Source organism: Polypterus senegalus, chromosome 1 (genome assembly GCF_016835505.1).
Source record: "Polypterus senegalus isolate Bchr_013 chromosome 1, ASM1683550v1, whole genome shotgun sequence".
In the NCBI taxonomy this organism is placed as follows: domain Eukaryota; kingdom Metazoa; phylum Chordata; class Cladistia; order Polypteriformes; family Polypteridae; genus Polypterus; species Polypterus senegalus.
The window spans coordinates 202,369,507-202,394,769 of NC_053154.1; the positions used below are offsets into that span (position 1 = coordinate 202,369,507).

General features: G+C 38.1%; 1 protein-coding gene across 3 annotated transcripts in view; it reads right to left on the bottom strand.

Annotated features, from left to right (window-relative positions):
- Positions 1 to 22,770, bottom strand: part of LOC120538020 (aryl hydrocarbon receptor nuclear translocator-like) — a 139,201-nt gene extending 116,431 nt beyond the window's left edge. For 2 of the 3 annotated variants that reach the window (XM_039767391.1, XM_039767382.1), the window contains exon 1: positions 22,540 to 22,769. In XM_039767391.1, the coding sequence (XP_039623325.1) occupies positions 22,540 to 22,561 (22 nt within the window). In that variant the 5' untranslated portion in view covers positions 22,562 to 22,769. Of the gene's footprint in view, positions 1 to 22,539 lie in introns of all 3 variants that reach the window. The other variant, XM_039767402.1, reaches the window with a different exon arrangement.
- Between the last annotated feature and the right edge of the window lie 2,493 nt (positions 22,771 to 25,263).

Consider the following 25,263-nt stretch of genomic DNA (forward strand, 5'->3'; position numbering starts at 1 on the left):
GATCGCTTCAGCTTGAGTTGACGAACAGATGGCCGGACATTCTCCTTCAGGATTTTTTGGTAAACAGTAGAATTCATGGTTTCATCTACCACAGCAAGCCTTCCAGGTCCTGAAGCAGCAAAACAACCCCAGACCATCACACTACCACCACCATATTTTACTGTTGGTATGATGTTCTTTTTCTGAAATGCTGTGTTCCTTTTTATGCCAGATGTAACGGGACATTTGCCTTCCAAAAAGTTCAACTTTTGTCTCATCTGTCCACAAGGTATTTTCCCAAAAGTCTTGGCAATCATTGAGATGTTTCTTAGCAAAATTGAGATGAGCCCTAATGTTCTTTGTGCTTAACAGTGGTTTGCGTCTTGGAAATCTGCCATGCAGGCCGTTTTTGCCCAGTCTCTTTCTTATGGTGGAGCTGTGAACACTGACCTTAATTGAGGCAAGTGAGGCCTGCAGTTCTTTAGACGTTGTCCTGGGGTCTTTTGTGACCTCTCGGATGAGTCGCCTCTGCGCTCTTGGGGTAATTTTGGTCGGCCGCCACTCCTGGAAGGTTCACCACTGTTCCATGTTTTTGCCATTTGTGGATAATGGCTCACTGTGGTTCGCTGGAGTCCCAAAGCTTTAGAAATGGCTTTATAACCTTCACCAGACTGATAGATCTCAATAACTTCTGTTCTCATTTGTTCCTGAATTTCTTTGGATCTTGGCATGATGTCTAGCTTTTAAGGTGCTTTTGGTCTACTTCTCTGTGTCAGGCAGCTCCTATTTAAGTGATTTCTTGATTGAAACAGGTGTAGCAGTAATCAGGCCTTGGGGTGGCTACGGAAATTGAACTCAGGTGTGATACACCACAGTTAGGTTATTTTTTAAGGGGGCAATTACTTTTTCACACAGGGCCATGTAGGTTTGGATTTTTTTCTCCTAAATAATAAAACCATCATTTAAAAACTGCATTCTGTGTTTACTTGTGTTATATTTGACTAATGGTTAAATGTGTTTGATGATCAGAAACATTTTGTGTGACAAACATGCAAAAGAATAAGAAATTGGGAAGGGGGCAAATAGTTTTTCACACCACTGTATGTGTGTTTGTATGTATGTATGTATATACACACTAGCAAAATACCCATGCTTCGTAGCGGCGAAGTACTTCCTTAAAATTTTTATTAAGAAGAAAATTAAACCTTTTTAAACTGAGGGAAAATATACCAATAATTATTTGTTAAGGATCTCTTTGTATACCACATTTTCAGTTCGGCCCTGCGGTTGTAATATGACCAAGCTGTGCGCTGAGCTTACTCTTAAGCATGCAACGTACAGTTGGCCATGTGAACAGTACTCTTGCTTCAAATCTCACAGCTTGGACTGCTGCTGTCATAATCGGTTTGAGTTTCATGGTTTGTTTCAATTACGACATTGTTTGTAGGACTTGTGTTGAAGTCACATTCGGCATCTGTCAAGCGTTGTAAGCATACAACCGCTTTCATCGATAACTTCACATCCAGCTTTTGAGAGTTTAAACATTCATAAACATCTAAGTGTCCACTACTGAAATCGTCACCTGTGAGTCTAAGATATTTAAGAGGCACTGGCAGTTGTCGAAAGGTGTAAAATATTTGGCCATTTCAGTACACTTGAAAGTGACAACAGAACAATTCAGCGGCAGCCATCAACTCACATGCAGAACCATAGGTGAAGGGCTTAAGCATTTCACTCTTATAGTGCTCCTGTGTAGTATAATTATCTCCTGTACCGTCATCAGTCCACACCTTGAACCTGTCCCAGTCATTCAATACATAAGACACAATGTTTCTCCAGATATCAAGAGTGAGCCTGATATGGCTGTGCAATATGTAACACAGAGAATGGAAAAGTGATAGTTCTTTGATCGATGGTGATCACCTCGATAGACATGTTAATGGGGGTACGGGTGGAATGATAAAGGAAATGGGTACCTGAACAATGTAAATTAAGTCTACAATACCTACACAATAACTATAATTGTAATAAACAAACAATAAAACAGCAGAGAAGCCGTGGATTAAATAAAAAGGCTGTAGTTATCAGCAGGGAGACGTGAATCCCGTGGCAAAGCAAGGAAGGGAATGAAGAGACCGGAGCGACGGATGACCTTATATAGGCAGGCAGCCAACAACGAGGGAGGCGTTGGGATGGGAGACCCAACAACGCCTCACACGGTGACGGAGCTGCAGGCTATGGACGTAAATATGCATCTAAGTAGGATTCAGTTAGCGTTGGGAACCCGATGGGCCCATAAGTAACAAAGACTGTTGAAAAGTTCAATATGGCAGTCGACAGTGGCATCATACCACCGAAATAAGTACCAAATTTCAGCCTTCAACCTACACGGGAAGTTGGAGAATTAGTGCCGTTGGAAACTTCAATATGGCGGCCAACAGTGGCGTCATACCATCCAAATAAGTACGTACATCGGTTTCGGTTAGCGCAGGGAAGCCGCCCACCAAATTTCGTGAAGATGGGGCATAAATAAGAAAGTTCAACATGGCAGACGTTGTTGACCGTTACGCGTAGAATTTCGAAATAAAACGTGCTTAACTTTTGTAAGTAAGCTGTAAGGAATAAGCCTGCCAAATTTCAGACTTCTACCTACACGGGAAGTTGGAGAATTAGTGATGAGTGAGTGAGTGAGTGAGTGAGTCAGGGCTTTGCCTTTTATTACTATACACTAGCAGAATACCCGCGCTTCGCAGCACTTCGCAGCGGAGAAGTAGTGTGTTAAAGAAGGTACGAAAAAGAAAAGGAAAAATTTTAAAAATAATGTAACATGATTGTCAAAGTAATTGTTTTGTGTATTTGGCGGCAGCGTCACAAAGTTATTTTCGTCTAGCTGCATCAGAAAATGTACCACGACGACTGACACGCCTCCTTTTTACTGTTTTCTCACAGCTTGGGTTGCTGCTATATATATATATATATATATATATATACATATATATATACATATATATATACACATACATATATATATACACATATACATATATATACATATACATATATATACATATACATATATATACATATATATATACATATACATACATATATATACACACACATACATATATATATATACACACACACACAAATATATATATGTATGTGTATATATATATATATATATATAAATTATATGTGTGTATATATATATATATATATATATGTATGTGTGTATATATATATATATATATGTATGTGTATATATATATATATATATATATATACACATACATATACTTGTGTGTATGTTTGTATATACACATACATATACTTGTGTGTATGTTTGTATGTGTCTATATGTGTGTGTATAGCTTTGGTCACTGAGTGCAAGGAAAAATAATAAAATATAGTCTATAAGTTATTAAACAGTAAAACATTAACGCTTTAAGAAGTACAGGTACATTGAGCACTACTGGAGTGGTTATGGTAAACTACATTTTAAAGACTGTGTAACACAACAGGTAAGTAACTAACAGCAGCTAAAATGTATATGGATCATCTCTCGTAGTAGATCCCTTTTGAAAGGCGCTACACGACGGCTGTGGTATAGAAATTACATTTTCTATGTGAACGCTCAAATTTGTGCCTCTGGTAATGTGCCTTACCGGCATTTAAAGAAAATTAGTTTTGTGTCCTCTGCAGTGTTAAGCGAGAAAGGCTTTGGTTTGGGATCAAAGGAAAAAAGGTGTAAAGAAAGGAAAGTTGCCTTTATCTTTTATATAGTATAGAGAGATGTGTTCGCGGACGTTATGATCGGCTTTTGGGGACAGTCGCGTGGGTCTTGTGTAGACTGGTGAGACGTCCCTGCCATTAATCGGCTGTGATGGCACGTGCAAAAGAAAGTATGAATTGCCTTAATATTATTTTGCCGTGGTGTAGAAAAGGGGTCCCGTGTTTGCACTTGTCTGGGCTATAGCGCAGGGGAGGATGAAAAATTAAAAGTGCTCACTTTGACTTAAAGCAGAAGCGCAGTCAGCGCCTCAAAGGCCGGCACAGCTATGCACGCGCGCTGGCTGCTTGACTTTTGCTGGGCAGGAGACCACAGTTTTTGCAGACACGTTCATGATATCAAAAGTCTCCGCGATCTTTGGAGGTCATTCAGATATTATATGATATATATATATCAAAATACCCGCCTCGCAGCGGAGAAGTAGTGTGTTAAAGAAGTAATGAAAAGAAAAGGAAACATTTTAATAATAACGTACCATGATTGACATTGTCATGAGTGTTGCTGTCATTTATATGCCTGCCTAAATAAGTCACCCTCGCTTTGCTCTTACTTTTTTACCGTTCATTTAATCATGGCTAGTGGCGGAAAAATTATAAAATGGAAGGAGGATGGCTTTACCAAAACAATTATTGATGGCAAATCGATTATTTATAAAGCTTGAATTGGTGATCCGTTTTTTCTGTGTTAACCTCATATTTTTCATACTTCTTCTCAAACTAAGGTGGTGCGAGGGTAAAATGAATTGGGATGCGCTGATCAATGTAATCTGCTTGTAATGCAAAGTGTGATTAAATGCATTATTTTTAACGCGTTATGGAGCACATGCATCGAAGCTTCTCAGCTGTGCTTGTGCTAAGAAAAGGAAAGTTTTTAAAAATAACGTAACACGATTGTCAATGTGACCTTTTGTAAGTAGTGCCTGGAGGATTCAGTGTGTAGAAACTCACAGACAGCGTGTGTATTAACTTGTGGATTTTTCTGTGAGTATTTGGTGGCAGTCTGACAAAGTTGTTTCGGAAGACGGCGTTAGTTAGTGGAGCTCAGCTCAGAGCTTAAATTAGATGAATGGGAGGGATATGATGACGTGACTCCCCACCGCCTTAACTGTCAATCCCCACAAACACAGTCTCGGAATTTGCATAAGCACACCCCTTCACCTACAATTTTAACTTAGTTACAAAGTGATCAAAACTCTCGCTTATATCCTGCGTCCTCTCATTAAACTTGTATCCCGCATTACCTGTGGGCATGTGAAACGCCAGCGGTAGCCTGTCTATGAACTTAATTTAAAGTTTAGGTTTACACCTTGCTTTCTTTTCGAGGTAGCATCACTCATGAATATGGTAGTATATGTCACTCGCTCGCTTCTTATTGTTTCGCTGCCTTCTCAATTATATAATGCATGTTTTCTTAAGCGCTTTTTGGAGGTCTTCCTGGTTTTCTACGCACTGCGTTGACAGTCAGTTCACGTGATTACGGGAGGCGTGATGATGTCACACGAAACCCCCACGCATTCCAGCTCAACTCCATTACAGATAATGGAGAAAAATACCTTCCAGTTATGACCATTAGGCATAGAATGTCTAAATGAAACCTGTCCAACTTTTGTAAGTAAGCTGTAAGGAATGAGCCTGCCAAATTTCAGCCTTCTACCTACACGGGAAGTTGGAGAATTAGTGATGAGTGAGTGAGTGAGTGAGTGAGTGAAGCCTTTGCCTTTTATTAGTATAGATATATATATTTGCGAGATACAAGTTTAATACACAAGGTATAAACGAGACTTTGGATCACTTTGTAACAGAGTTAAAATTGCTGTAGCGAGAAACTTTTAAGTGCCGGGTCTTAGCTAACATTAAATAAAGCCGTGAACATCGCAACATCACACAAGAGAGCAGCTCACGTGAACTGACCGAACGCAGTATGAGTGATCACTTCCATGCATCAAACCTGTTCAAAAAACGCATTACACAATTGACAAGGTAGAAAAAGAATATGCTCCGAGCTGAGCTGCATAGCTACCGCGGTCTTGAGGAAGCAACTTTGTCACGCTGCCACCAAATACTCACAGAAAAATCCACAAGTTAATACACAGGCTGTCTCTAGAGTTTCTCCACACTCAATGTGTTCCTCACATCCCCGATACACCCTCTGATCTCCCATTTCAATTCAGATGCCTCCAATTTCCAGTAAGGCTCTGCTTCGCGATGAGAAGTAATAAGTCTCAGGGACAGACCCTACAAAAGGTTGCCATTGATTTCAGGCAAGATTGCTTTTCTCCTGGACAACTATACGTTGCATTCTTAAGAGTGAGCTCGCGCAGTTTCATCATATTACAACCAGAGTGCTGAACTAACAACGTGCTATATAAAGAGAACTATAACAATCGTAATAAACATACAATAAAACAGCGGAGAACCCGTGGATTAAATAAAAAGGCAGCTTCCTTGGCAAAGCAAGGAAAAAGAATGGCTTTATATATCGTTCTTTTATAAAACAGCTGAGAAGCTGTGTAAAGGTTGTTTCACAAAAAACAGCGGAGCGTCTTATATGAGCAGGCAGTCAGCTAAAGAAGGGAATCAATAAATATCTATAATCATAATAAACAAAAAATATTGTACAAGCCGCGGATTAAATAAGGGAAATAGGTACCTGAACAGTAAAGAAAGTCTCGAATAGCTACACAATAACTATAAGAATCGTAATAAACAAACAATAAAACAGTACAGAACCGCGAAGCAAGGAGAAACGATGGCCTTATATGCCGTTCGTTTATAAAGCAGCAGAGAAGCTGTGTGAAGGCAGCTACACAAAAAAAACAGCAGAGCTCCACACTCTGAATGTATTCCTAGCATCACCATTATACTCTCTGATCTCCCATTTCAATTCAAATGCCTCAAATTTCTAGTAAGGCTCTGCTTCGCGATGACAATTAATAAGACTCAGGGACACACCCTACAAAAGGTTGCCATTGATTTGAGGCAACATTGCTTTTCTCCTGGACAAAACTATACATTGCAGTCTCAAAAGTAATCTCAGTGCACAGCTTGGTCATATTACAACCGGAGTGCTGAACTGACAACGTGGTATACAAAGAGATCCTTAACAGATAGTTATTTGTATATTTTCCCTCAGTTTAAAAAGGTTTTCTTTTCTTCTTAATAAAAATCTCAAAGCAGTTCTTCGTTGCTGCGAAGCGCAGGGATTTTGCTATATATATATATATATATATATATATATATATCTGTATGTATATGTGTGTGTATATATATGTTGATATGTGTATATATGTATATATATGTAGATGTGTATATGTATATATACTGTATATAGATGTGTATGTGTACATATATTTATATGTATATATGTTTATATGTGTGTGTGTTGTCGAGGATGCCAGGGGCCACGATCCGGCCGGGACACCTTGGAGGAATATAAGTGTGCGTGTGCCCATCTGGGATCACGTCGGGGCCGCCTTCCTGGTTGCTTTGGGGGCCACGGTTTCAGAGCATGGAAACCCCACCCTGTAGGGGCCCGTGGTCAACGTCAGGAGGCGTCCCAATGCCTTGGGGACCCTGGACCTCAGCACTTCCACCACACCAGGAAGTGCTGTGGGGGGGTGGGGGCTGGTGGGGAGAGAAGCAGGGACACCCGAGAGCTTCCAGGAGAACAACCGGCACTTTCACCACACTGGGGCGTCTCAGCGGGAGATTGCCGGGGAGCACCTGGAGCTCATCCGGGTGCGGATAAAAGGGGCCGCCTCCCTTCATTCAGGGTGAGAGTCAGGAGCGGAGTGGACTGAGCTGGAAGAAAGGAGGCAAGGAGGCGGCCTGAAGAAGTAAGGCATTGTTGTGGCCAGGACTTTGGGGACTTTTGGGGGTTTTGTGGTGCACTTTTTAATTGTAAATAAACATGATTGTGGGTGAGATGAACGTGTCTGCCTGTCTGTGTCCGGGTCAACTTCCACAGTGTATATGTATATTATGTACCATAATTCGTTCCAAAACTCTGGTCGGAAACCGATTTGGTCGTGAACCGAAGCAACTTCCCCCATAGGACTGTATGTAAATACAATTAATCCATTCCAGACCATACAAACTGTATGTAAATATAGATATTTAAGTTTTTAAGCACAAATATAGTTAATTAAACCATAGAATGCACAGCATAATAGTAAAATAAATATAAAAATATTGAACAACACTGAGAAAACCTTGAACAACAGAGAAAACTAACACTGCAATAGTTTGCGCTATAGCGCTACCAACTGCCGGCTAAAAGCACTTTTAAATGAGTTTTAAGCACAGGGAAAACAAATTAACATTTGAAAAAAAACGTAATTTAATAAACCACCAAGAAAAATAACATTGCAACAATACACGCTACGAACAGATCGCTGGAAATAGAAGTGAAAAGAAAATCAAGCCAAGTGCATTCTTTAACTGCCTTCCTACCTTAATGCATCCAGCTCTCTCTCGCTCTGCCTGTGTGTCTGCATCTTGAGCTGCCTCTGTGTGTGTGTCGCAATTTCTTGCGCACTGCCTCTGTGTGTGTGTCTCTTGCGCTGCCCGTGTGTATGTGTCTGTATGTCGCGCTCTCTCTCGCTCTCTGCACAGTGAGAGACTGAACATGTACAAACTGAAAGGGAAACTGGCTTGTTCGTATACCGAGTGTGTGGTCGTAAAACGAGGCAAAAGTCTGGCGAACTTTTTGGTCCTAAACCGAGTTGTACGTGTACCGGGACGTTCGTGAACCGAGGTTACACTCTGTGTGTGTGTATAATATTATATTTCACACAGTGGTGTGAAAAACTATTTGCCCCCTTCCTGATTTCTTATTCTTTTGCATGTTTGTCACACAAAATGTTTCTGATCTTGACCATTAGTCAAATATAACACAAGTAAACACAAAATGCAGTTTTTAAATGATGGTTTTTATTATTTAGGGAGAAAAAATCCAAACCTACATGGCCCTGTGTGAAAAGTAATTGCCCCCTTGTTAAAAAATAACCTAACTGTGGTGTATCACACCTGAGTTCAATTTCCATAGCCACCCCCAGGCCTGATTACTGCTACACCTGTTTCAATCAAGAAATCACTTAAATTGGAGCTGCCTGACACAGAGAAGTAGACCAAAAGCACCTCAAAAGCTAGACAACATGCCAAGATCCAAAGAAATTCAGAAACAAATGAGAACAGAAGTAATTGAGATCTATCAGTCTGGTGAAGGTTATAAAGCCATTTCTAAAGCTTTGGGACTCCAGCGAACCACAGTGAGAGCCATTATCCACAAATGGAAAAAACATGGAACAGTGGTGAACCTTCCCAGGAGTGGCCGGCAAACCAAAATTACCCCAAGAGCGCAGAGACGACTCATCCGAGAGGTCACAAAAGACCCCAGGACAACGTCTAAAGAACTGCAGGCCTCACTTGCCTCAATTAAGGTCAGTGTTCACGACTCCACCATAAGAAAGAGACTGGGCAAAACGGCCTGCATGGCAGATTTCCAAGACGCAAACCTCTGTTAAGCAAAAAGAACATTAGGGCTCGTCTCAATTTTGCTAAGAAACATCTCAATGATTGCCAAGACTTTTGGGAAAATACCTTGTGGACTGATGAGACAAAAGTTGAACTTTTTTAAAGGCAAATGTCCCGTTACATCTGGCATAAAAAGTTACACAGCATTTCAGAAAAAGAACATCATACCAACAGTAAAATATGGTGGTGGTAGTGTGATGGTCTGGGGTTGTTTTGCTGCTTCAGGACCTGGAAGGCTTGCTGTGATAGATGGAACCATGAATTCTACTGTTTACCAAGAAATCCTGAAGGAGAATGTCCGGCCATCTGTTCGTCAACTCAAGCTGAAGCGATCTTGGGTGCTGCAACAGGACAATGACCCAAAACACACCAGCAAATCCACCTCTGAATGGCTGAAGAAAAACAAAATGAAGACTTTGGAGTGGCCTAGTCAAAGTCCTGACCTGAATCCAATTGAGATGCTATGGCATGACCTTAAAAAGGCGGTTCACGCTAGAAAACCCTCAAATAAAGCTGAATTACAACAATTCTGCAAAGATGAGTTGGCCAAAATTCCTCCACAGCATTGTAAAAGACTCACTGTAAGTTATCGCAAACGCTTGATTGCAGTTATTGCTGCTAAGGGTGGCCCAACCAGTTATTAGGTTCAGGGGGCAATTACTTTTTCACACAGGGCCTTGTAGGTTTGAATTTTTTTTTCTCCCTAAATAATAAAAACGATCATTTAAAAACTGCATTTTTGTTTACTTGTGTTATATTTGACTAATGGTTAAATGTGTTTGATGATCAGAAACATTTTGTGTGACAAACATGCAAAAGAATAAGAAATCAGGAAGGGGGCAAATAGTTTTTCACACCACTGTATATACATACATACATACATACATACATACATACATAGAATCCATTTCATTCATGATATTACAGCTCTCTGAATAATTAAAATACTGAGATGTATACGTGATATTTTCATGATGATTGGAATGAAAGCATGTTATTAAACATGGGAGCACGATGGCGCAGTGATTGGTCATGTCTTACACAAAATGCTGCTATACCATGCGCGACCTTAGATGAAATAATTTATTGTAGCAGTACTGTCTCTTTCAAAACATGCTAACCTTCAATTTCTGTCCTTACTTTTCTTTCCCCAAATACCCAATCGTCACACAATCAGCCCTGTAACAGACATTAAGCCATCTGTAAGCTTACAAAGACAATTCTTCAAAACTTTTAAGGTACATTGAAATATCTTCATAGTACGTGTTTAATTATTTCTATCCATCTATCCTTCCAGTGTCATGCCAGCCTCAGCAAATATACACCGCAAGGCAGGAATACATGAACTTGCTAGCGCTGCAGCACCATGTCCTCACATGTTTATTTATTAACAATACAGATTATTTAAATGAAGTTAAAGTTTTCTCTTTATAACATATTTTGCTGCATTTCATCTTAAAAATGATATCGTCATCATATGTAAATACGCGCTTTATAGAGTGGCGCAGGTTGTGTAATATTATAACTGTAGTGCAAGTTTACAGTGGGGAAATTGTACTTATGAGTACAAACAGTTCTACAAGGAGCAATTGATTGAGCACGTTTATAGTTCTTGGGATGAAACCGTTTCTGAACTGCAAAGTCCGTACAGGAAAGGCTTTGAAACGTTTTGATGCGGCTTTGGCAGCATGTACCTGATGCTGTATACTGATAATTCTCTTTCCGATCAGCTGCTGCTGTGATTCCCCACTCAGATACAGTGATATAAATACTCCAAGTGGTGCAGTGAGAGTAATATGGAAAAAGATAATCCACTGTGGGAACCCTTAAAGGGAGCAGCTGAAAGAAGAAAAAGAAGAAGATGGTGCAGTGAGAGTAACAACGCTAAAGCAGTTATGGTATTTGGAATACTATGGCTATTCCCTGGACTATTATATTGTTACAGGTAATCTACAATCAGATGCATTACACTAATAAACAATATGCGGTTAGTTTTAGTGTATTTATAAAGCCATGTCAGAAATGTGGTTCTAAGAAATAAAGGGTAACCACACAGGAACAGTAGCAAGGCTTTGACGCTGGGTGCCGCCAGTCTGCAAAACTGAGCAGAGAACTTGCGTACGAAAGGGTACAAGGTACCGTGGAAAAGAGCGTGGCTTTACGCCAAGTTTAGGTTTTGTACATCGCGATTTGAATGTAAAAAAGTTCTTATGCAACATTTCTGTGCGTACGCACCGTTCATACATGAGGCCCCAGGTGTCCAACAAGTTTCTTCTGGGAGCAGAAGTGCTGCTATATAGGGCCAGGCACCCCCTGGCGGTGGCCACAGGTGCCAGCAGAGTTGAGCTTCCATGCTTCAAACCTGTGGCCCTGCTACAAGCCAGGTGGGCTGCCTGGTCACGCTCTGAAGGAGAGTGTCCAGAATAAGCTCTCTCTCCCCCACTCCTTCCATTATCTAGGTGTCCTGGCTGGGTAAGGGCCTACAGCGGTCCGCCACAAAATGATATGTTGCCAATCCTCAACATTTGTGAATTTAATTTTCTCAAGATGTTTTTCTTTGTAACCTTTTTTTCTTTACTTCCACACTAGCAACCTCAAACATTTGCAGGGTTCATAGCTATGCACAATAAAGAAGAAATGAGAGATGCCATGCATGCAAGTTCAAGGAGTAAATAAAGTCCAACTTGATGCTTCCAATCTTGTTCACCATACCATTGTACAATAACAAGCTCCCCATGCATTTGTTTCACATTTTCATCGTTTTGCTTAAAATAACTTGTGTGTGGCAATTATACCACCAAAGCATAGTGTAATTCCTTTGGGCACTAAGTGTGCAAAATCAAAGGATACTAGTACAAGCATCCTATGCAACTCCAGCATCACCAACTGAGCCGTTTTATTTTAGTTCTTTGTTATTCATGGAAATGCACTTTACAAATTACCGTACTAAATAAATAAATAGAAATTAACAAATGCAGTTGTCAATGGCCTTGTTAACAATAATTTACTGTATCTAGATTGTTTGATTATGGATTTGGCGACAGTTCCAATATGCATTTGCAAAATGTTCCAAATCTCAAAGGTTCGTTTACTTTTAGTATTAAATGCATGCAAACAAAACCAAATTTGACACAAAAGCTACATAATGAATTCCTATTCTCATAGTCTGTCATTTTTCTTTAAACCCTACTTACAATAACTGAATTTTACTTTGAGTGTCTCCAAGTAGTGCAGCTTAAAATAACATTTTTTCATTTTTCTTCCTATTATGCACCTATAGCTAATTTAATATCTTATTATCTAGAATTAAAGATCCTTAGTTTGATTAAGATTAATTCCTTTTTAAGAGAATGAATAAATGAATGACTGAATGAACTGATAATTCAATATTTTGAGAATGAAAACTACTGGTGCGTCCATGACCCAGCAAGCAGAAGCCATGACAGCGAGATTAATAGATGAATATGAACCTGCAGCTAAGGCCTTTGGACATAGCAGAATTGTAAAGCTGCATGATTAATGGCAGAGTGAGAGAATGCAGGTTAGCATTTAACAAAGAGTGAGGTGGGTGTCAAACCTTACAGCTGCTTTATTTCATCACTTGAAACAATAATGTTAAATTTACACATAATGCCACAATGCACAGACATTGATTAAAGAGCTTTTTTTGGGTGGAGATGTGCCTCGCTTTTCAAAGTTCTCAATCACTTTTTCCTTTGGGTTGCATAGCAACACAGCAGCTCTTCCAACAGATTCAATGACTACTTACAAATAAACAAGATTGAAGAAATTTACACAGGAATATCTGTGTGCTTAAAATCATATCCTTGATTTATTTTGCATTTGGGAATGTACTATAATATATTATCTCAGTCTCCATGGTAACTGTTTAACATCATTCCCTTGGTTTAATGTATCGTGAGTGTACTTTCAAGATACCTCAATTTTAACCTTTTCGACACCAGCGCTTTTGGGGTTTCAATTTGTTCTGGATGTGCCCAGTATCTCTTGGCATGTCAGAGGACCAGAAGTGTGGTCTGCCTCCTTCAGAGAGGCGGTTGGAATAGCTTTGCTATTTCTCGTTTATCCTTTCTCCCCAACAACCATTAATATAAACACAACAATAGGCTTCATAGCCATAACACCAGGTATTATTATGAAATCTAGGTCAAAGTTACTGTATAATTTGTAAAAATGTACTACCTTAGCATAAGACTACAAAATTTCACTAAAGGTTCAGAAACAATGTTTTTATGACCAAAGAGTGAAAGCATTCACTTAGTGAACAGGTTTAAATGCCAAGATAGTACTTTTACACGAGACTTATAAAATAAGAAAAAAGAAATTTTGGTTGCAAAGGTTTTGGATAGGCCAAATTTTTCACTCCCGCTATACAAAGAAAACTAAGGGTGTTGGAATCTTAATACACAGAACTATCCCATTTGTAGTGTCAGATATGATAATGTGATCCTGAAGTGAGATATATCATGGTGATGGACAATTTAATACTAAAGTGATTCTGGTAAACATTTAAATACCTAACATGGAGGACAGAGGTTTCATCCAAAATATATTTGAATCTATTGCTAATTTGAAAACTGATAAAATTATAATGGATGGAGACTTTGTGTTTTAAATCCAGACCTGGGGCCTCATGTGTAACGTCGTGCATAGAATTCAAACTAAAACATGTTGTACGGAGAAAGGTCGAAATATGCATACGCACAAAAAAATTCAGATGCTGAACACTGTGCATAAGCCGACTTCCACGCACTTCTGCTACATAATCCCAGTCTGCGTAAAATGTAATACTGGTGCACACACCTGCTGCCCCTCCCAGAATCACACCTCTTTGAATATGCAAATCAATGTAAATATTCCCTTAAATTCAGCATTCTGTGGCAAAAGCACGGGGAAAAAAAGAAGAATATCAGCAAATGCCAAGTGCAGGCAAGGAAAAACTATTTGTTGGTTTAAGCAGTTGTATAAACAAAAAAATGAAATTGAAAGTTCAAGTTCAGAAAAATCGCATTTCATCTGAAAAATTAGATCAAGAGCTCCAAGAAGATAGCGCCTTGAAATCTAAACCAACTTAGAAGCCTGTCATCATCATCTGTAAATATGCTCTCTCTTTTATTGAATTCCTTAATTGTTATTGTATGGTGCAATGAGATTCAATATGCAAATCCTCCATAAACTTATTTTCCTATAAAATGGTAAAACAACAACAAAACCAATAATAATAATAAGATAAAAACAATGAAAAATATACAATATAAAAGCATAAGTGGCTCATGTTATGCAATATTACAACTGTAATGCAAGTTTACAGTGAGATAATTGTATTTCTACGTACAAACAGTTCTACCGGGAGCACCTGATGGACTGATTGAGTGCATTTATATCTCTTGGGATGAAACTATTTCTGAACCGCAAGGTTCGTGCAGGAAAGGCTCTGAAGCATTTGCAGAATAGGTGAAGTTCAAATAGTCTATGTGCATGGCTGATGCAGCATGTGCTAGAAGCTGTACCCCGAGAATTCTCTCCGTTCTTGACACAATCTGCGGTATAGCTTTCCGCTTTAACGTTGGGTTAAAATACTCAGTGGTGCACTGAGATTAACAACGCTAAAGCAGATATGATATTTGGAATTGTTTGGGCCATTCCATGCACCATTATGGTTACAGGTTGATTACAATCCAATGCCGTAAACTAAAAAATGATATGCGGTTAATGTCAGTGTATTTGATAAGGCCACATCAGGGATGTGAATCTAAAAAATAAAGGGAAGCCACCCAGGAACAGTAGCACTGCTTTAAAACTGGGTGCCACAAGTTTGCAAAACCAAGCCAAAAACTTGTGTACGCTATGGTTTGAGCTGGCGTGAGAATGTGCATGGCTTTATGCCGGTTTTATACATCACAATGTGAGCGTGGACACGGGTGTACGTATCATTTTTGTGGGTGCACCGTTTATACATGAGGCCCCTGGATAAGTCTTCATCTACAGCTGGAATAACATAATAGTGCAAAAATAATTACAGTTTGTAATGGATCAGAACTTAATAGACCCATGGAGTTTTTTAAAATCTAACCTCAGAGCTCATTTCTTCTTCTCACAAGTTCATCATTGTTACTCAAAAATTCATTATTTCTTCATAGACAATTTTCTATGCATTATCAAATAGTTTAAGTATGCCACTATTGTTATCTCTTACCATGCCCCTCTGATCATGGAGCTTACCTTTCTATGTTCTACACACTCATCTCATAGCTGGTGTCTTAACTCCCCTGTCATTAGCTGATGAGCACTGTACATAATTCATATCTAAGCAAATTGATCATTTTCTAGAGACAAATGGAGACAAAAATTCCCAGATGTCTCTGCAGGAATACTGCCACTGAAGGATTTTTTAAGAGGAGAGATTATTTCATATCTTTATCACAAAAAAAAAATTGAAAACCAAGAAAGCATCCGAGTTAATCAGTGAAATTACCAGAATAGATCAAGAATATGCCAGGTTTCCAAATGAGGTACTTTATAGGAAAAGAGAGGTTTTACAATCATAATTTAACCTCTTGACTAATAAAGAAATGGAACAATTCATCTTTGAATTCCAACATCATTATTATGAACACCGAGAGAAGGCCAATATGATTTCAGCTGAACAATTCCACAAGCAGGAAGTCTGAAACGCAACAACAGCAATTACCAACATTTATAGAGATAAAATCATACACCATAAAAATATAACCCACATATTTAGAAAGTACTATAAGTCCTTATACTCAGTCTAAATACAATAAGACACAATCTAGTGAGTTCTTTGACTCATTACAGATACCACAGCTAGATACTCTTAGTCCTGTAGAACTAGATAAACCTCTGACACTCTCAGAATTACTAGACACTATAAACTCACTTCAAAAGTGGGAAATCAGCCGGTTCTGACAGCTACCCAGTGTAATTTTATTTAAAAAAAACCTAATAAGCTAGCTCCACTATTATTAGCAACATTTACATATGCTAAAAACAACAAAATTCTACCTCAGACTTTTCGGCAAAAAAATATGGACTAGCTACAATGTGCATCATACAGACCAATCTCACTCCTGAATAGGTAAGATACTCTCCAAAGTTCTAGCTAGAAGAATTGAGAAAGTGCTTCCTTCTTTTAATATCACAAAACCAAACAGGATTTAAAAAAGACAGACACCTAGCTTCTAATCTTTGACATCTCTTTAATATAATATATTCACCCATTAAATCTAAAACCGTGGAGATCTAACTCTCTCTGGATACAGAAACAGCATTTGATATGGTTGAATGGGACTACCTATTTACAACCTTGCACAAATTTGGGTTCAGCCCAAATATATGTGCATGGATCAAACTAATCTATGCTAGTCCAGAAACCTTAGTTCGTATTAACAACATTATTTCAGAATACTTCAAACCAGAATGGGGTACTTGACAAGGATGTCCACTATCACCACTAATCTTTGCAATCGCCATTGAGCCATTGGAGGTTTACTTTTGAAATGCATCAGAGATAAAGGGGCTTTTCAGAGAAGGATCTGAACAGAAAATATAATTATACGCAGATGATATGGTACTGTATATATCCGACCCACAAAATTTTATGGCAGCAGTCCTAAAAGCACAATTTGAATAAAAGTGTGCATTTTCCAGTGAACTATCTAGCTCACACAATACTAGTCTAGACACGTTCCCATTTATCTTAGCCGAACAGTTTAAATATCTAGGGGTAAATACCACAAGTAAATATAAAAGCTCTTTTTCAACAACATTCTGCTGTCTGCATGGAAAACATAAAGCAAGTTGTGAACAGATGGTCCACCCTCAATCTCACATTATCGGGTGGAATCATAACCTCATTTATTTGGAATTCTAAACATCCACGCATCCAAAGGGCAACACTACAATGACCTAAAACAAAAGAGGGCATGGTACTACATAACTTACAATTTTATTATTGGCTGGTTAATATACAGGCCACAAAGACCTGGACATCAACACAAATCGATGACTATACATAAGTCTGGTCTACAATAGAATTAAAAACTTGCAGTACTTCTTTATATTCCCTGCTCTGTGCACCAGTAAATACAAATTATCAGCAATACATTAATAATCCAAATGCCCTTCATTCACTCAGTATAAGGAACCAATGTAGGAAGCACTTTAATACCGAGAAGCTCTTATCTGTTGCAGCTTTGCATGATAACCACTCTTTTCTCTGCTCTCAAACATGCACAGTACTTAATGCTCCGAAAATGTCTAGAGTTAAAATATTTAGAGACTTGTACATCAATAAAGTTTTTGCATCCTACAAGCAATTAAGCTTCAACACAATTTTTCCACTACTTTTCCAAGCTAGAAACTTTGCTAAGCTTTACCTGCCCAATTTTCCTCACCTTCCACTTACTTCTACTACAGAAGAAATATTGATCAGTCTTGAAGACTCACAGATAAAATGCTTTTATAAACTGTGGGAGATGCTAAAGTCCCTCCCTTTCAAAGATCCCAGGGCACAATGGAGAAAGGATCTTTCACTTAACATTTCAAAAGAGGAGTGGAAGGCAGCCATGCACAGGATACACTCTAGCTCCATATGCACAAAGTACTGTATTATTCAACTTAAAATTTTCTAATGAGCACATTCATCTTGTTTAAAATTGTCTAAAATGTTTCCAAGGCAAGACTCAACCTGTGAACATTGCAATCTAGCTCCAGCCACACTGGGCCAAACGTTTTGGGTGTGCATCAAATTAACATTCTTTTGAACAAAAATCTTTGAATGCCTATCAGACACCCTTGGTGCCACAATCACTCTTTGACCCATTAACAGGTGTGTTTGGTGTACTTCCAGATGGGCTTAAAGTGGAAAAGAACAAACAAATTGTAATTGCCTTTATCTCACTACTAGCACAAAGACTTATCTTGCTCAAATGGAAGAATCCCGATCTATCACTTTTAATTCAGTGGGTAACTGATGTCCTATACTACCTGAAATTGGAAAAAAATCTAATTCTCACTCAGAGGATCTATTCAAAATTTTAAAAGTATAGCAGGATGTAATCAAAATTTGACAATTTTATATACTGGGGAAAAGGATACTCTTCCTTCCTTGCTTCTTTAAAGATTTGCTTTGTTAGTAAGCTCTCCTCTCTTTCTTTTAGGTGGACTTGAATTTTAATTTTGTCAAGTCTGATTTGATTGTATGGATTGTGATTTGCTTTTAATTAAAACTAATAAAAAAAATTGAAGTCAATGGGATATAGGCAAAATAAGGAAAAACCGTCAATGTCAAAACTGCTAGGTGTTACAATGTACCCTTCTATTAACACCTCAGGATTGCAAATTACACAGCTCTCTTCAATTATTTTCCAAGTTCCACTGTGTAAGTTTACATTTGCACACATAGCCGGGTTAATGTGAATAATCCAGTTAAGGCAGAAACCTGATTTCTTAAAAATCAGCATTGACATCAGGGGTGCCCAATGCATCAATCGTGATCAACCGGTAGATTGCAAAGGAAGTGCAGGCAGATGGCGTTGCATTCAAAAAAAAACAACATTTTTTTAAACATTAGTCTATCATATATCCTCCCTATGGCATTTGCCACTTGATTGACATACAAGCCAGTCTGAGATCTCTTTTCTTCAAACACACTGGTCATCCCGCACGCATGATCAAACACGCGAGCTACTGCAAAAATCTGGCTAAGTGATCTAGTTAGCATTCCAATTTATATCGACTAAAGAAGGAATTTAAAAAAAAATTGCTTGGGGAGGGTATGGGCTGAATGTGGAATTGGAAGAGGATTTTTTTTCTCACACAGTGTCATAATCAAAGTGCGTTTCTCCGATGTCCGAGGTTCAATCCCCGATGAGGGGTGTAATGAGTGTGTACGCCTGATGAGCCCAAAATAGGGCGAAACCCGTGTCGTGTACTCTTTGCATTATTTGACAGTTAACTATGTAACATTTTATGATCTGCTTCTCGCAACTGAGAGGGCACCTGTGGCGGATGTTTGCCGACTTGCAGACCGTTACAAGCGATACCTGGTAGGTAACCACACATACAATCAGATTGTGATTCAGACTTCGAGGGGACTGGGCAGTCTAATGGTCTGGAATCCCTACAGATTTTATTTTTTTCTCCCGCCGTCTGGAGTTTTTTTTTGCTTTTTCTGTCCATCCTGGCCATTTGACCTTACTCTTATTCTATGTTAATTAATGTTGACTTATTTTCTTACTGTGTCTTATTTTTCTATTCTTTATTATGTAAAGCACTTTGAGCTACTGTTTGTATGAAAATGTGCTATATAAATAAATGTTGTTGTTGAATGCGCTATATATATATATATATATATATATATATATATATCTCATTTTAATGTAGGTACATCAATTCGACCTGGTGATTTTAAAAGTAGCTCGCAAGCCAAAAAGTGTGTGCACCCGTGGTTTACACGTTTGTTAACCAGGTTTCTCAGAGGCAAATAACCTGGTTTCTCTAACCAGAATAAGGGTTTACTGTAAATGGCATTTTATACACCAGGTTTCTATGAATAACCAGATTATTGAGGTTCATATAAATGCATCTACTGTAAAAGCATTACCTGAGTTCAGAGCTATGTCTTTTAATACAGTAAGATGTGAAAACCTTTAATAGGGCGCTTAAGCATACAAACACATCGATGGCAACCACTTTAGTGAGGCAGTGCATTTCCTGCTTTAGATCAAAACTGTCAGGTTTTGTTTACTATGCATAGACAGCATAGAACTTGCCAATCAGTTGTACAGATAACTGGAATGTTAAGTCTCCTTTAGCTCTGTGGTGAAGTCCTTGTCTTGTAATTTACCTTAACTTGAATATGAATCCAGCTGGGTGACAAACGTGAAGGGCATTATATATATATATATATATATATATATATATATATATATATATATATATATATATATAAAAACAACAACACACACACACACACACACACACACACACAGAACCCACATAACAGTCTGTTAAAATAGTGGTTCTCAACCAGAATAAACTTCCAAGGGAATTGCAACATGACTGAAAATAATTAGAAGATCGCTGCAAAACTAGTTGAAACTACTAAAAATCAAGCTACAACAGGTGTGTCAAACTTAAAAATGCCCATGCACGATCAGGCCCTGGGATCTTTTTAAAGTAACCCACTACACATTGATATTCAAAACACGTTATATACAAGTTTTACACCAAAAATACAGGCATACCAAGAAAAGTAAAAAAAACAGCTTAAAAATAAAGACTTCTGGAAAATGTTTGAACTTGCTGCTGTGAAAAATGGATCTAGCTTCCTGTGACCTTGTACGAAAATGCATGGATGAATAGAATCTCCGTGTTCAGACTTTAACACTCCATTTACACTTTTAAATAAAGTTTCAGTCAAATATGCATTGAGGTTAGCAATTGCAACCTAGATTTGATTTCCGGGCTGGTCACAGTGCACATGGAGTTTGTATATTCTACTCATATCCGAAATGGTGTTATCCCATGGATCAAAGATGTTGACATTTTGTTAAGAAATGGGCTAATATTAGTAAATGCAGATGTGGGTTTATGTGCGAGTGCCCCTTACATTATGCTTGTCTAATGCCTCCTTTCGTCAAAGCTGCTGAAAGAGGTTCCAACGTGGCATTACCCAGCAAGGAATAAATTAGTATCAATGTGCAGCTGGATTGATAAGTAAGATATGCAACTGAAACACAGAATACAAAAACATATACATGCAGATTTCAGTACCAGTTTTCCTAATACTGTAGTGTCTTTTAGGATTTTTTGCTCTAGCATGTAGAAATATTTGGATATTCTAAGCAATTTCTAGCTAAGAAGGGCACAGATGAATAGGAAGCACCTCCTCTTTAGCACAATCCTGAGTTCTGCACCTGTGCAGCTTTGTCAGTACACTACGTGGACATGATTATGTGAGTTAAAATATACAGTACTGAGTGAATCAAATGGGGAAAAAAAGACAGCTTCCGAGTAGAAAAAATATATGCAATGCATCTATTTATTCGTTCTCTGAAACAGCTTACTGCCGCACAGGATATACAACTTATCTGAATTTCTTTAAAAAGTAAATCACACACTACATTGTATTTTGATCACGTTTCTTATAAACAGGCACAAGTCACCGACTATGAAGGGGTTTGCCACGAAAACATACAGCCAGAGGTGCCCACTTAGACCAAGCTCGAGGAGCAGAAACATTAAAACGTCTCTGGAGTAACCCACAACCTTCAGTAAAGGCGAAGTTTGCCTAGAACTAAACAAACCTGAATCAATCAGCTCAACATCTTGTTGTACTGTACATATGTACACCGCCATCGCTTGGTAATCAAAACGTCAAAACTCTTCAGGACACTCTAAACCTCCGTACAGAACGAAGCAAGGGAGAATTCTCGGCAAAGCACGAAATATAACATATCTCTGTAATCAAAAAGTTAACAGAATCAATAATTTTATACGCACACCCCCCTCTGCCGTTCTAAATAATAGACAATTTTCGTTATGCACTATGGTCCCTTCGTTTCATAACTCAACATCATAGGACAAACTTTATGCGATTTTTAAAAGGAATTCTACATCATGCGATTTAAAATAAGTAGTTCTCTCCACCGCTGCCGGCATCACAAGGTTTACCATAGAAAACGGAACGTATCTCTCTTTCGTAAGACACAAATGACACAACGTAAACATGACTCAGGCCTGCTCGCAAATAAAGTGACTTCCAAGTAACTCATATTTTTATAGAATGCCCTGAAAGACCACGACTTTCTGGTATTATAGAGCAGTCACATCAGATGTATTCAGTCTAGCAGCTGCCCAGTTTTGTTTCGTTTTCCATTAAGGTTTATACTATCAAAGTAAGTAAACTGAGTTACCATTAAATAATTATCTCCACTAACTTCACGTGTAATGTACGCGGTCCCAAACTTCCAAGTTTGCTACGCTAACTCCATTTTAATTGGTCGCTTTTACTAGTTAGATTTAGGATGCATATCATACACCTCTAGTTTAAGCAAGGGTCAGTCGACAGACAGCGCCGTAATTAGATTTATAAAATACATTTCCTGCTGTATGGCTTGATTTAGTTCTTTCTCGTAAAAATAATAGCCTCTTACCCGACTTATAACCGCTTTAAATAATATTTACCTGGCGTGGAAGCCGTTGTCATACCCGTTTAAAACATTTAAAAAACAAAAGTTACACTCCGTCACTGATCCTTCTTTTGGACTGTATGTGTTCGCTTTCGATATGAATCTTGCTAATTGCGTGATTTAAATAAACTTTCTTTTAAACAGGGTGGGGGTGTCCCCTTATTTTTAATCACTATCTCCTCCTGTAATCCAAGATGGCAGACATTAACCCAATAGCCAACGAAGCAACCAAACTTGCCCGGAGGAATGAGAGGCTGGTGGTGATGGAAGGGAGCATTCACCAATCATAGGTGCCCTGTGATGAGGGGCTGGTTTCGACTTTTATCCAATCAAAATTTACAATCGACGTATTGTCAAGTTAGGTTTTCCACCATGCCTGGAATTTCAACAATTTAAGGAAAACATTTTGTAAAAACTCATAAACCGGGTATAGAAACCATGAATGTACTGAATATATTGCCGCAATGTATCTATCCGTCCTTTATTGAACCCTTTAGTACCGTTCAGAGTCGGGGGATTGGCTCCTGGGACGATTCTTGCAATAAAACGACGCAGGATACTGACATTGTACTTAAAAGGGCGTTAATATAGATAGAAAACAATCTAAAATAATAATTTCTCATTATATACATTAAACACTAATCGCAATGTAATTAAATGCATACATCGACCTACAAAAACGTTAACTATATGCATATGTACATCCTTAATAATTGTTGTTTACATAAAAAATCTGCCACTGATCTTTTCCATTTTAATTGTGGATAGCATTGGATTGTAGAACACCGTGTTGGATCTATTGTATGTGTTGTTTTTTTAAATTTCACTTGAGTTTTTAATTTTTTTCGCAATATTCAATTTTAGTATTTTTAATGACTTAGTTGTTATTTATTATCTTTTTTTGCAAGCATATGTCATTGTGATCACTGCATATATTGCATACACTCCAATATTCTGTAAAAAAGAGGAGCACAATATTGTAAGCGTGTAGGGGTGACATGAGCTGACTAGATATGAAAAAAAGAATATAGCAGAGCCTAATATAAAGCAAATAATTTTGCTTTATTCCAGCCTAGTCTCCAACCCCAAAATATAACAACACCCTTGCTGTTCTTCTCAACCGGCATAACATCCTTCTTTTTCTTAAATTTCTATATATATATACACACACACAAAGGAGCACAAACATACCATACTGTGTTAACACAGTTTAGGGCTGTAGAATCCTTAGACTATCTTCATTGCATCATCCACAAGTTATATGTATAGTTGCCAATTAACCTGTGGGTCTTTGGAATACGAGAGGAAAACCAGAGTGCTCTCCTCTAGAAAAACCTACATATACACGTGGAGAGGATGCTGTCTTTACACAGATAGTGACTTCACAGGCACAGTTGTGAGTTAGCAGAATCAGCATTTCCATAATCATATTAAGCAGTGGTTTCCAAACTCAGTCCTGCAGACCTCATGCCTTTAAACAGACAGTGACTGCACAGGACTCAGACACAGGACCCTGCAGTTGTGAGTTAGAAGAATCAACATTTCCATTATCATATTAAACCAGCACTTTCCAACCTCAGTCCTGCAGACCTCATGTGATGTTTTGTGTATTTTTTTAACTTGGTTTTTTAAGATTTTCCTTATAATTATGATAGTCATTCAACTTTTCCAGGTGTTCTGATTATTTCATCCATTATTTACTAATGAGCACATTAGCGGGTCTGACACTGAAGAAGTTGCAAGCTTTTCAGCATTCAGTGCTGTTTGACTGAGTGTGTGCTCTTTTCATTGTTTATTGTCATTATTAGGATATAATTTAATTAGCAAAGTACAAAGAAAAAGGTGAATTAATAGAAGAAAAGCTAAAGAGAATTATCCGATAAAAGCTATAGCAAAAACACACATATTTCTAAAAATGTACTTAATGTCAAAATCACATTGCACTGCTTTTCTGAATACAAAATAAGTGACAAGAAAATAAAAAGACCAGCTAATTAAATGAGTTTGACCAGAGGTAAAATAACTCATCGATTGTGAAACTGGTTAGAACAAAAACCTGTCGCCATGGGGATGAGTTTGAGAATCATTGTCTTAAAATTATGTGTTGTGCTGATGAAAAATTTCAAATCACTTTCCTCTGTTTAACATCTTACATTTAAGAATAAATGTGCAGTTAAGAACCAAGGCAATGCAATACAGCATACAAATGATAATAACACCTCAGAACTGAATGTTCTGATAAGCTCATATTGTAGCTTAAAGAAATATGCTGTAGACAATATTACAAAAAAAAAAAAAACTATGTAAAGATTTATGTAGAGTAGCTTCTCAGAAAGCTAAGGTAGTTAGAGTAGTATTACATTGGAATGACACAAATTAGAGAATACATTACAGAATAAAACTGCACAATTTCTGTTCTGCATGGAATGAGAAAATTAACCAATATTCTAAGTAAGCCTGCTTCACAGCTAAGTATTTAATACATAAAAATTCATATAATGTTACTTCTTAACTATGGAGTGCAGTTTGAGGTGGGTAAATGCCCTGCTTCATGGAATTCCCCTGACCTGGAAGTGCTTCCTACAGACAAGGATTGGAAGCACCACCAGATCAGGCTTTAAAAGAGAGCTCTCCATTTTGCACAGAGAGTCAGGTTTGAGGAGACAGCACTTGCCCAGGAGAAGTAGAGAAAGAGAAAAGAGAGACTAAAAGGGTCTGG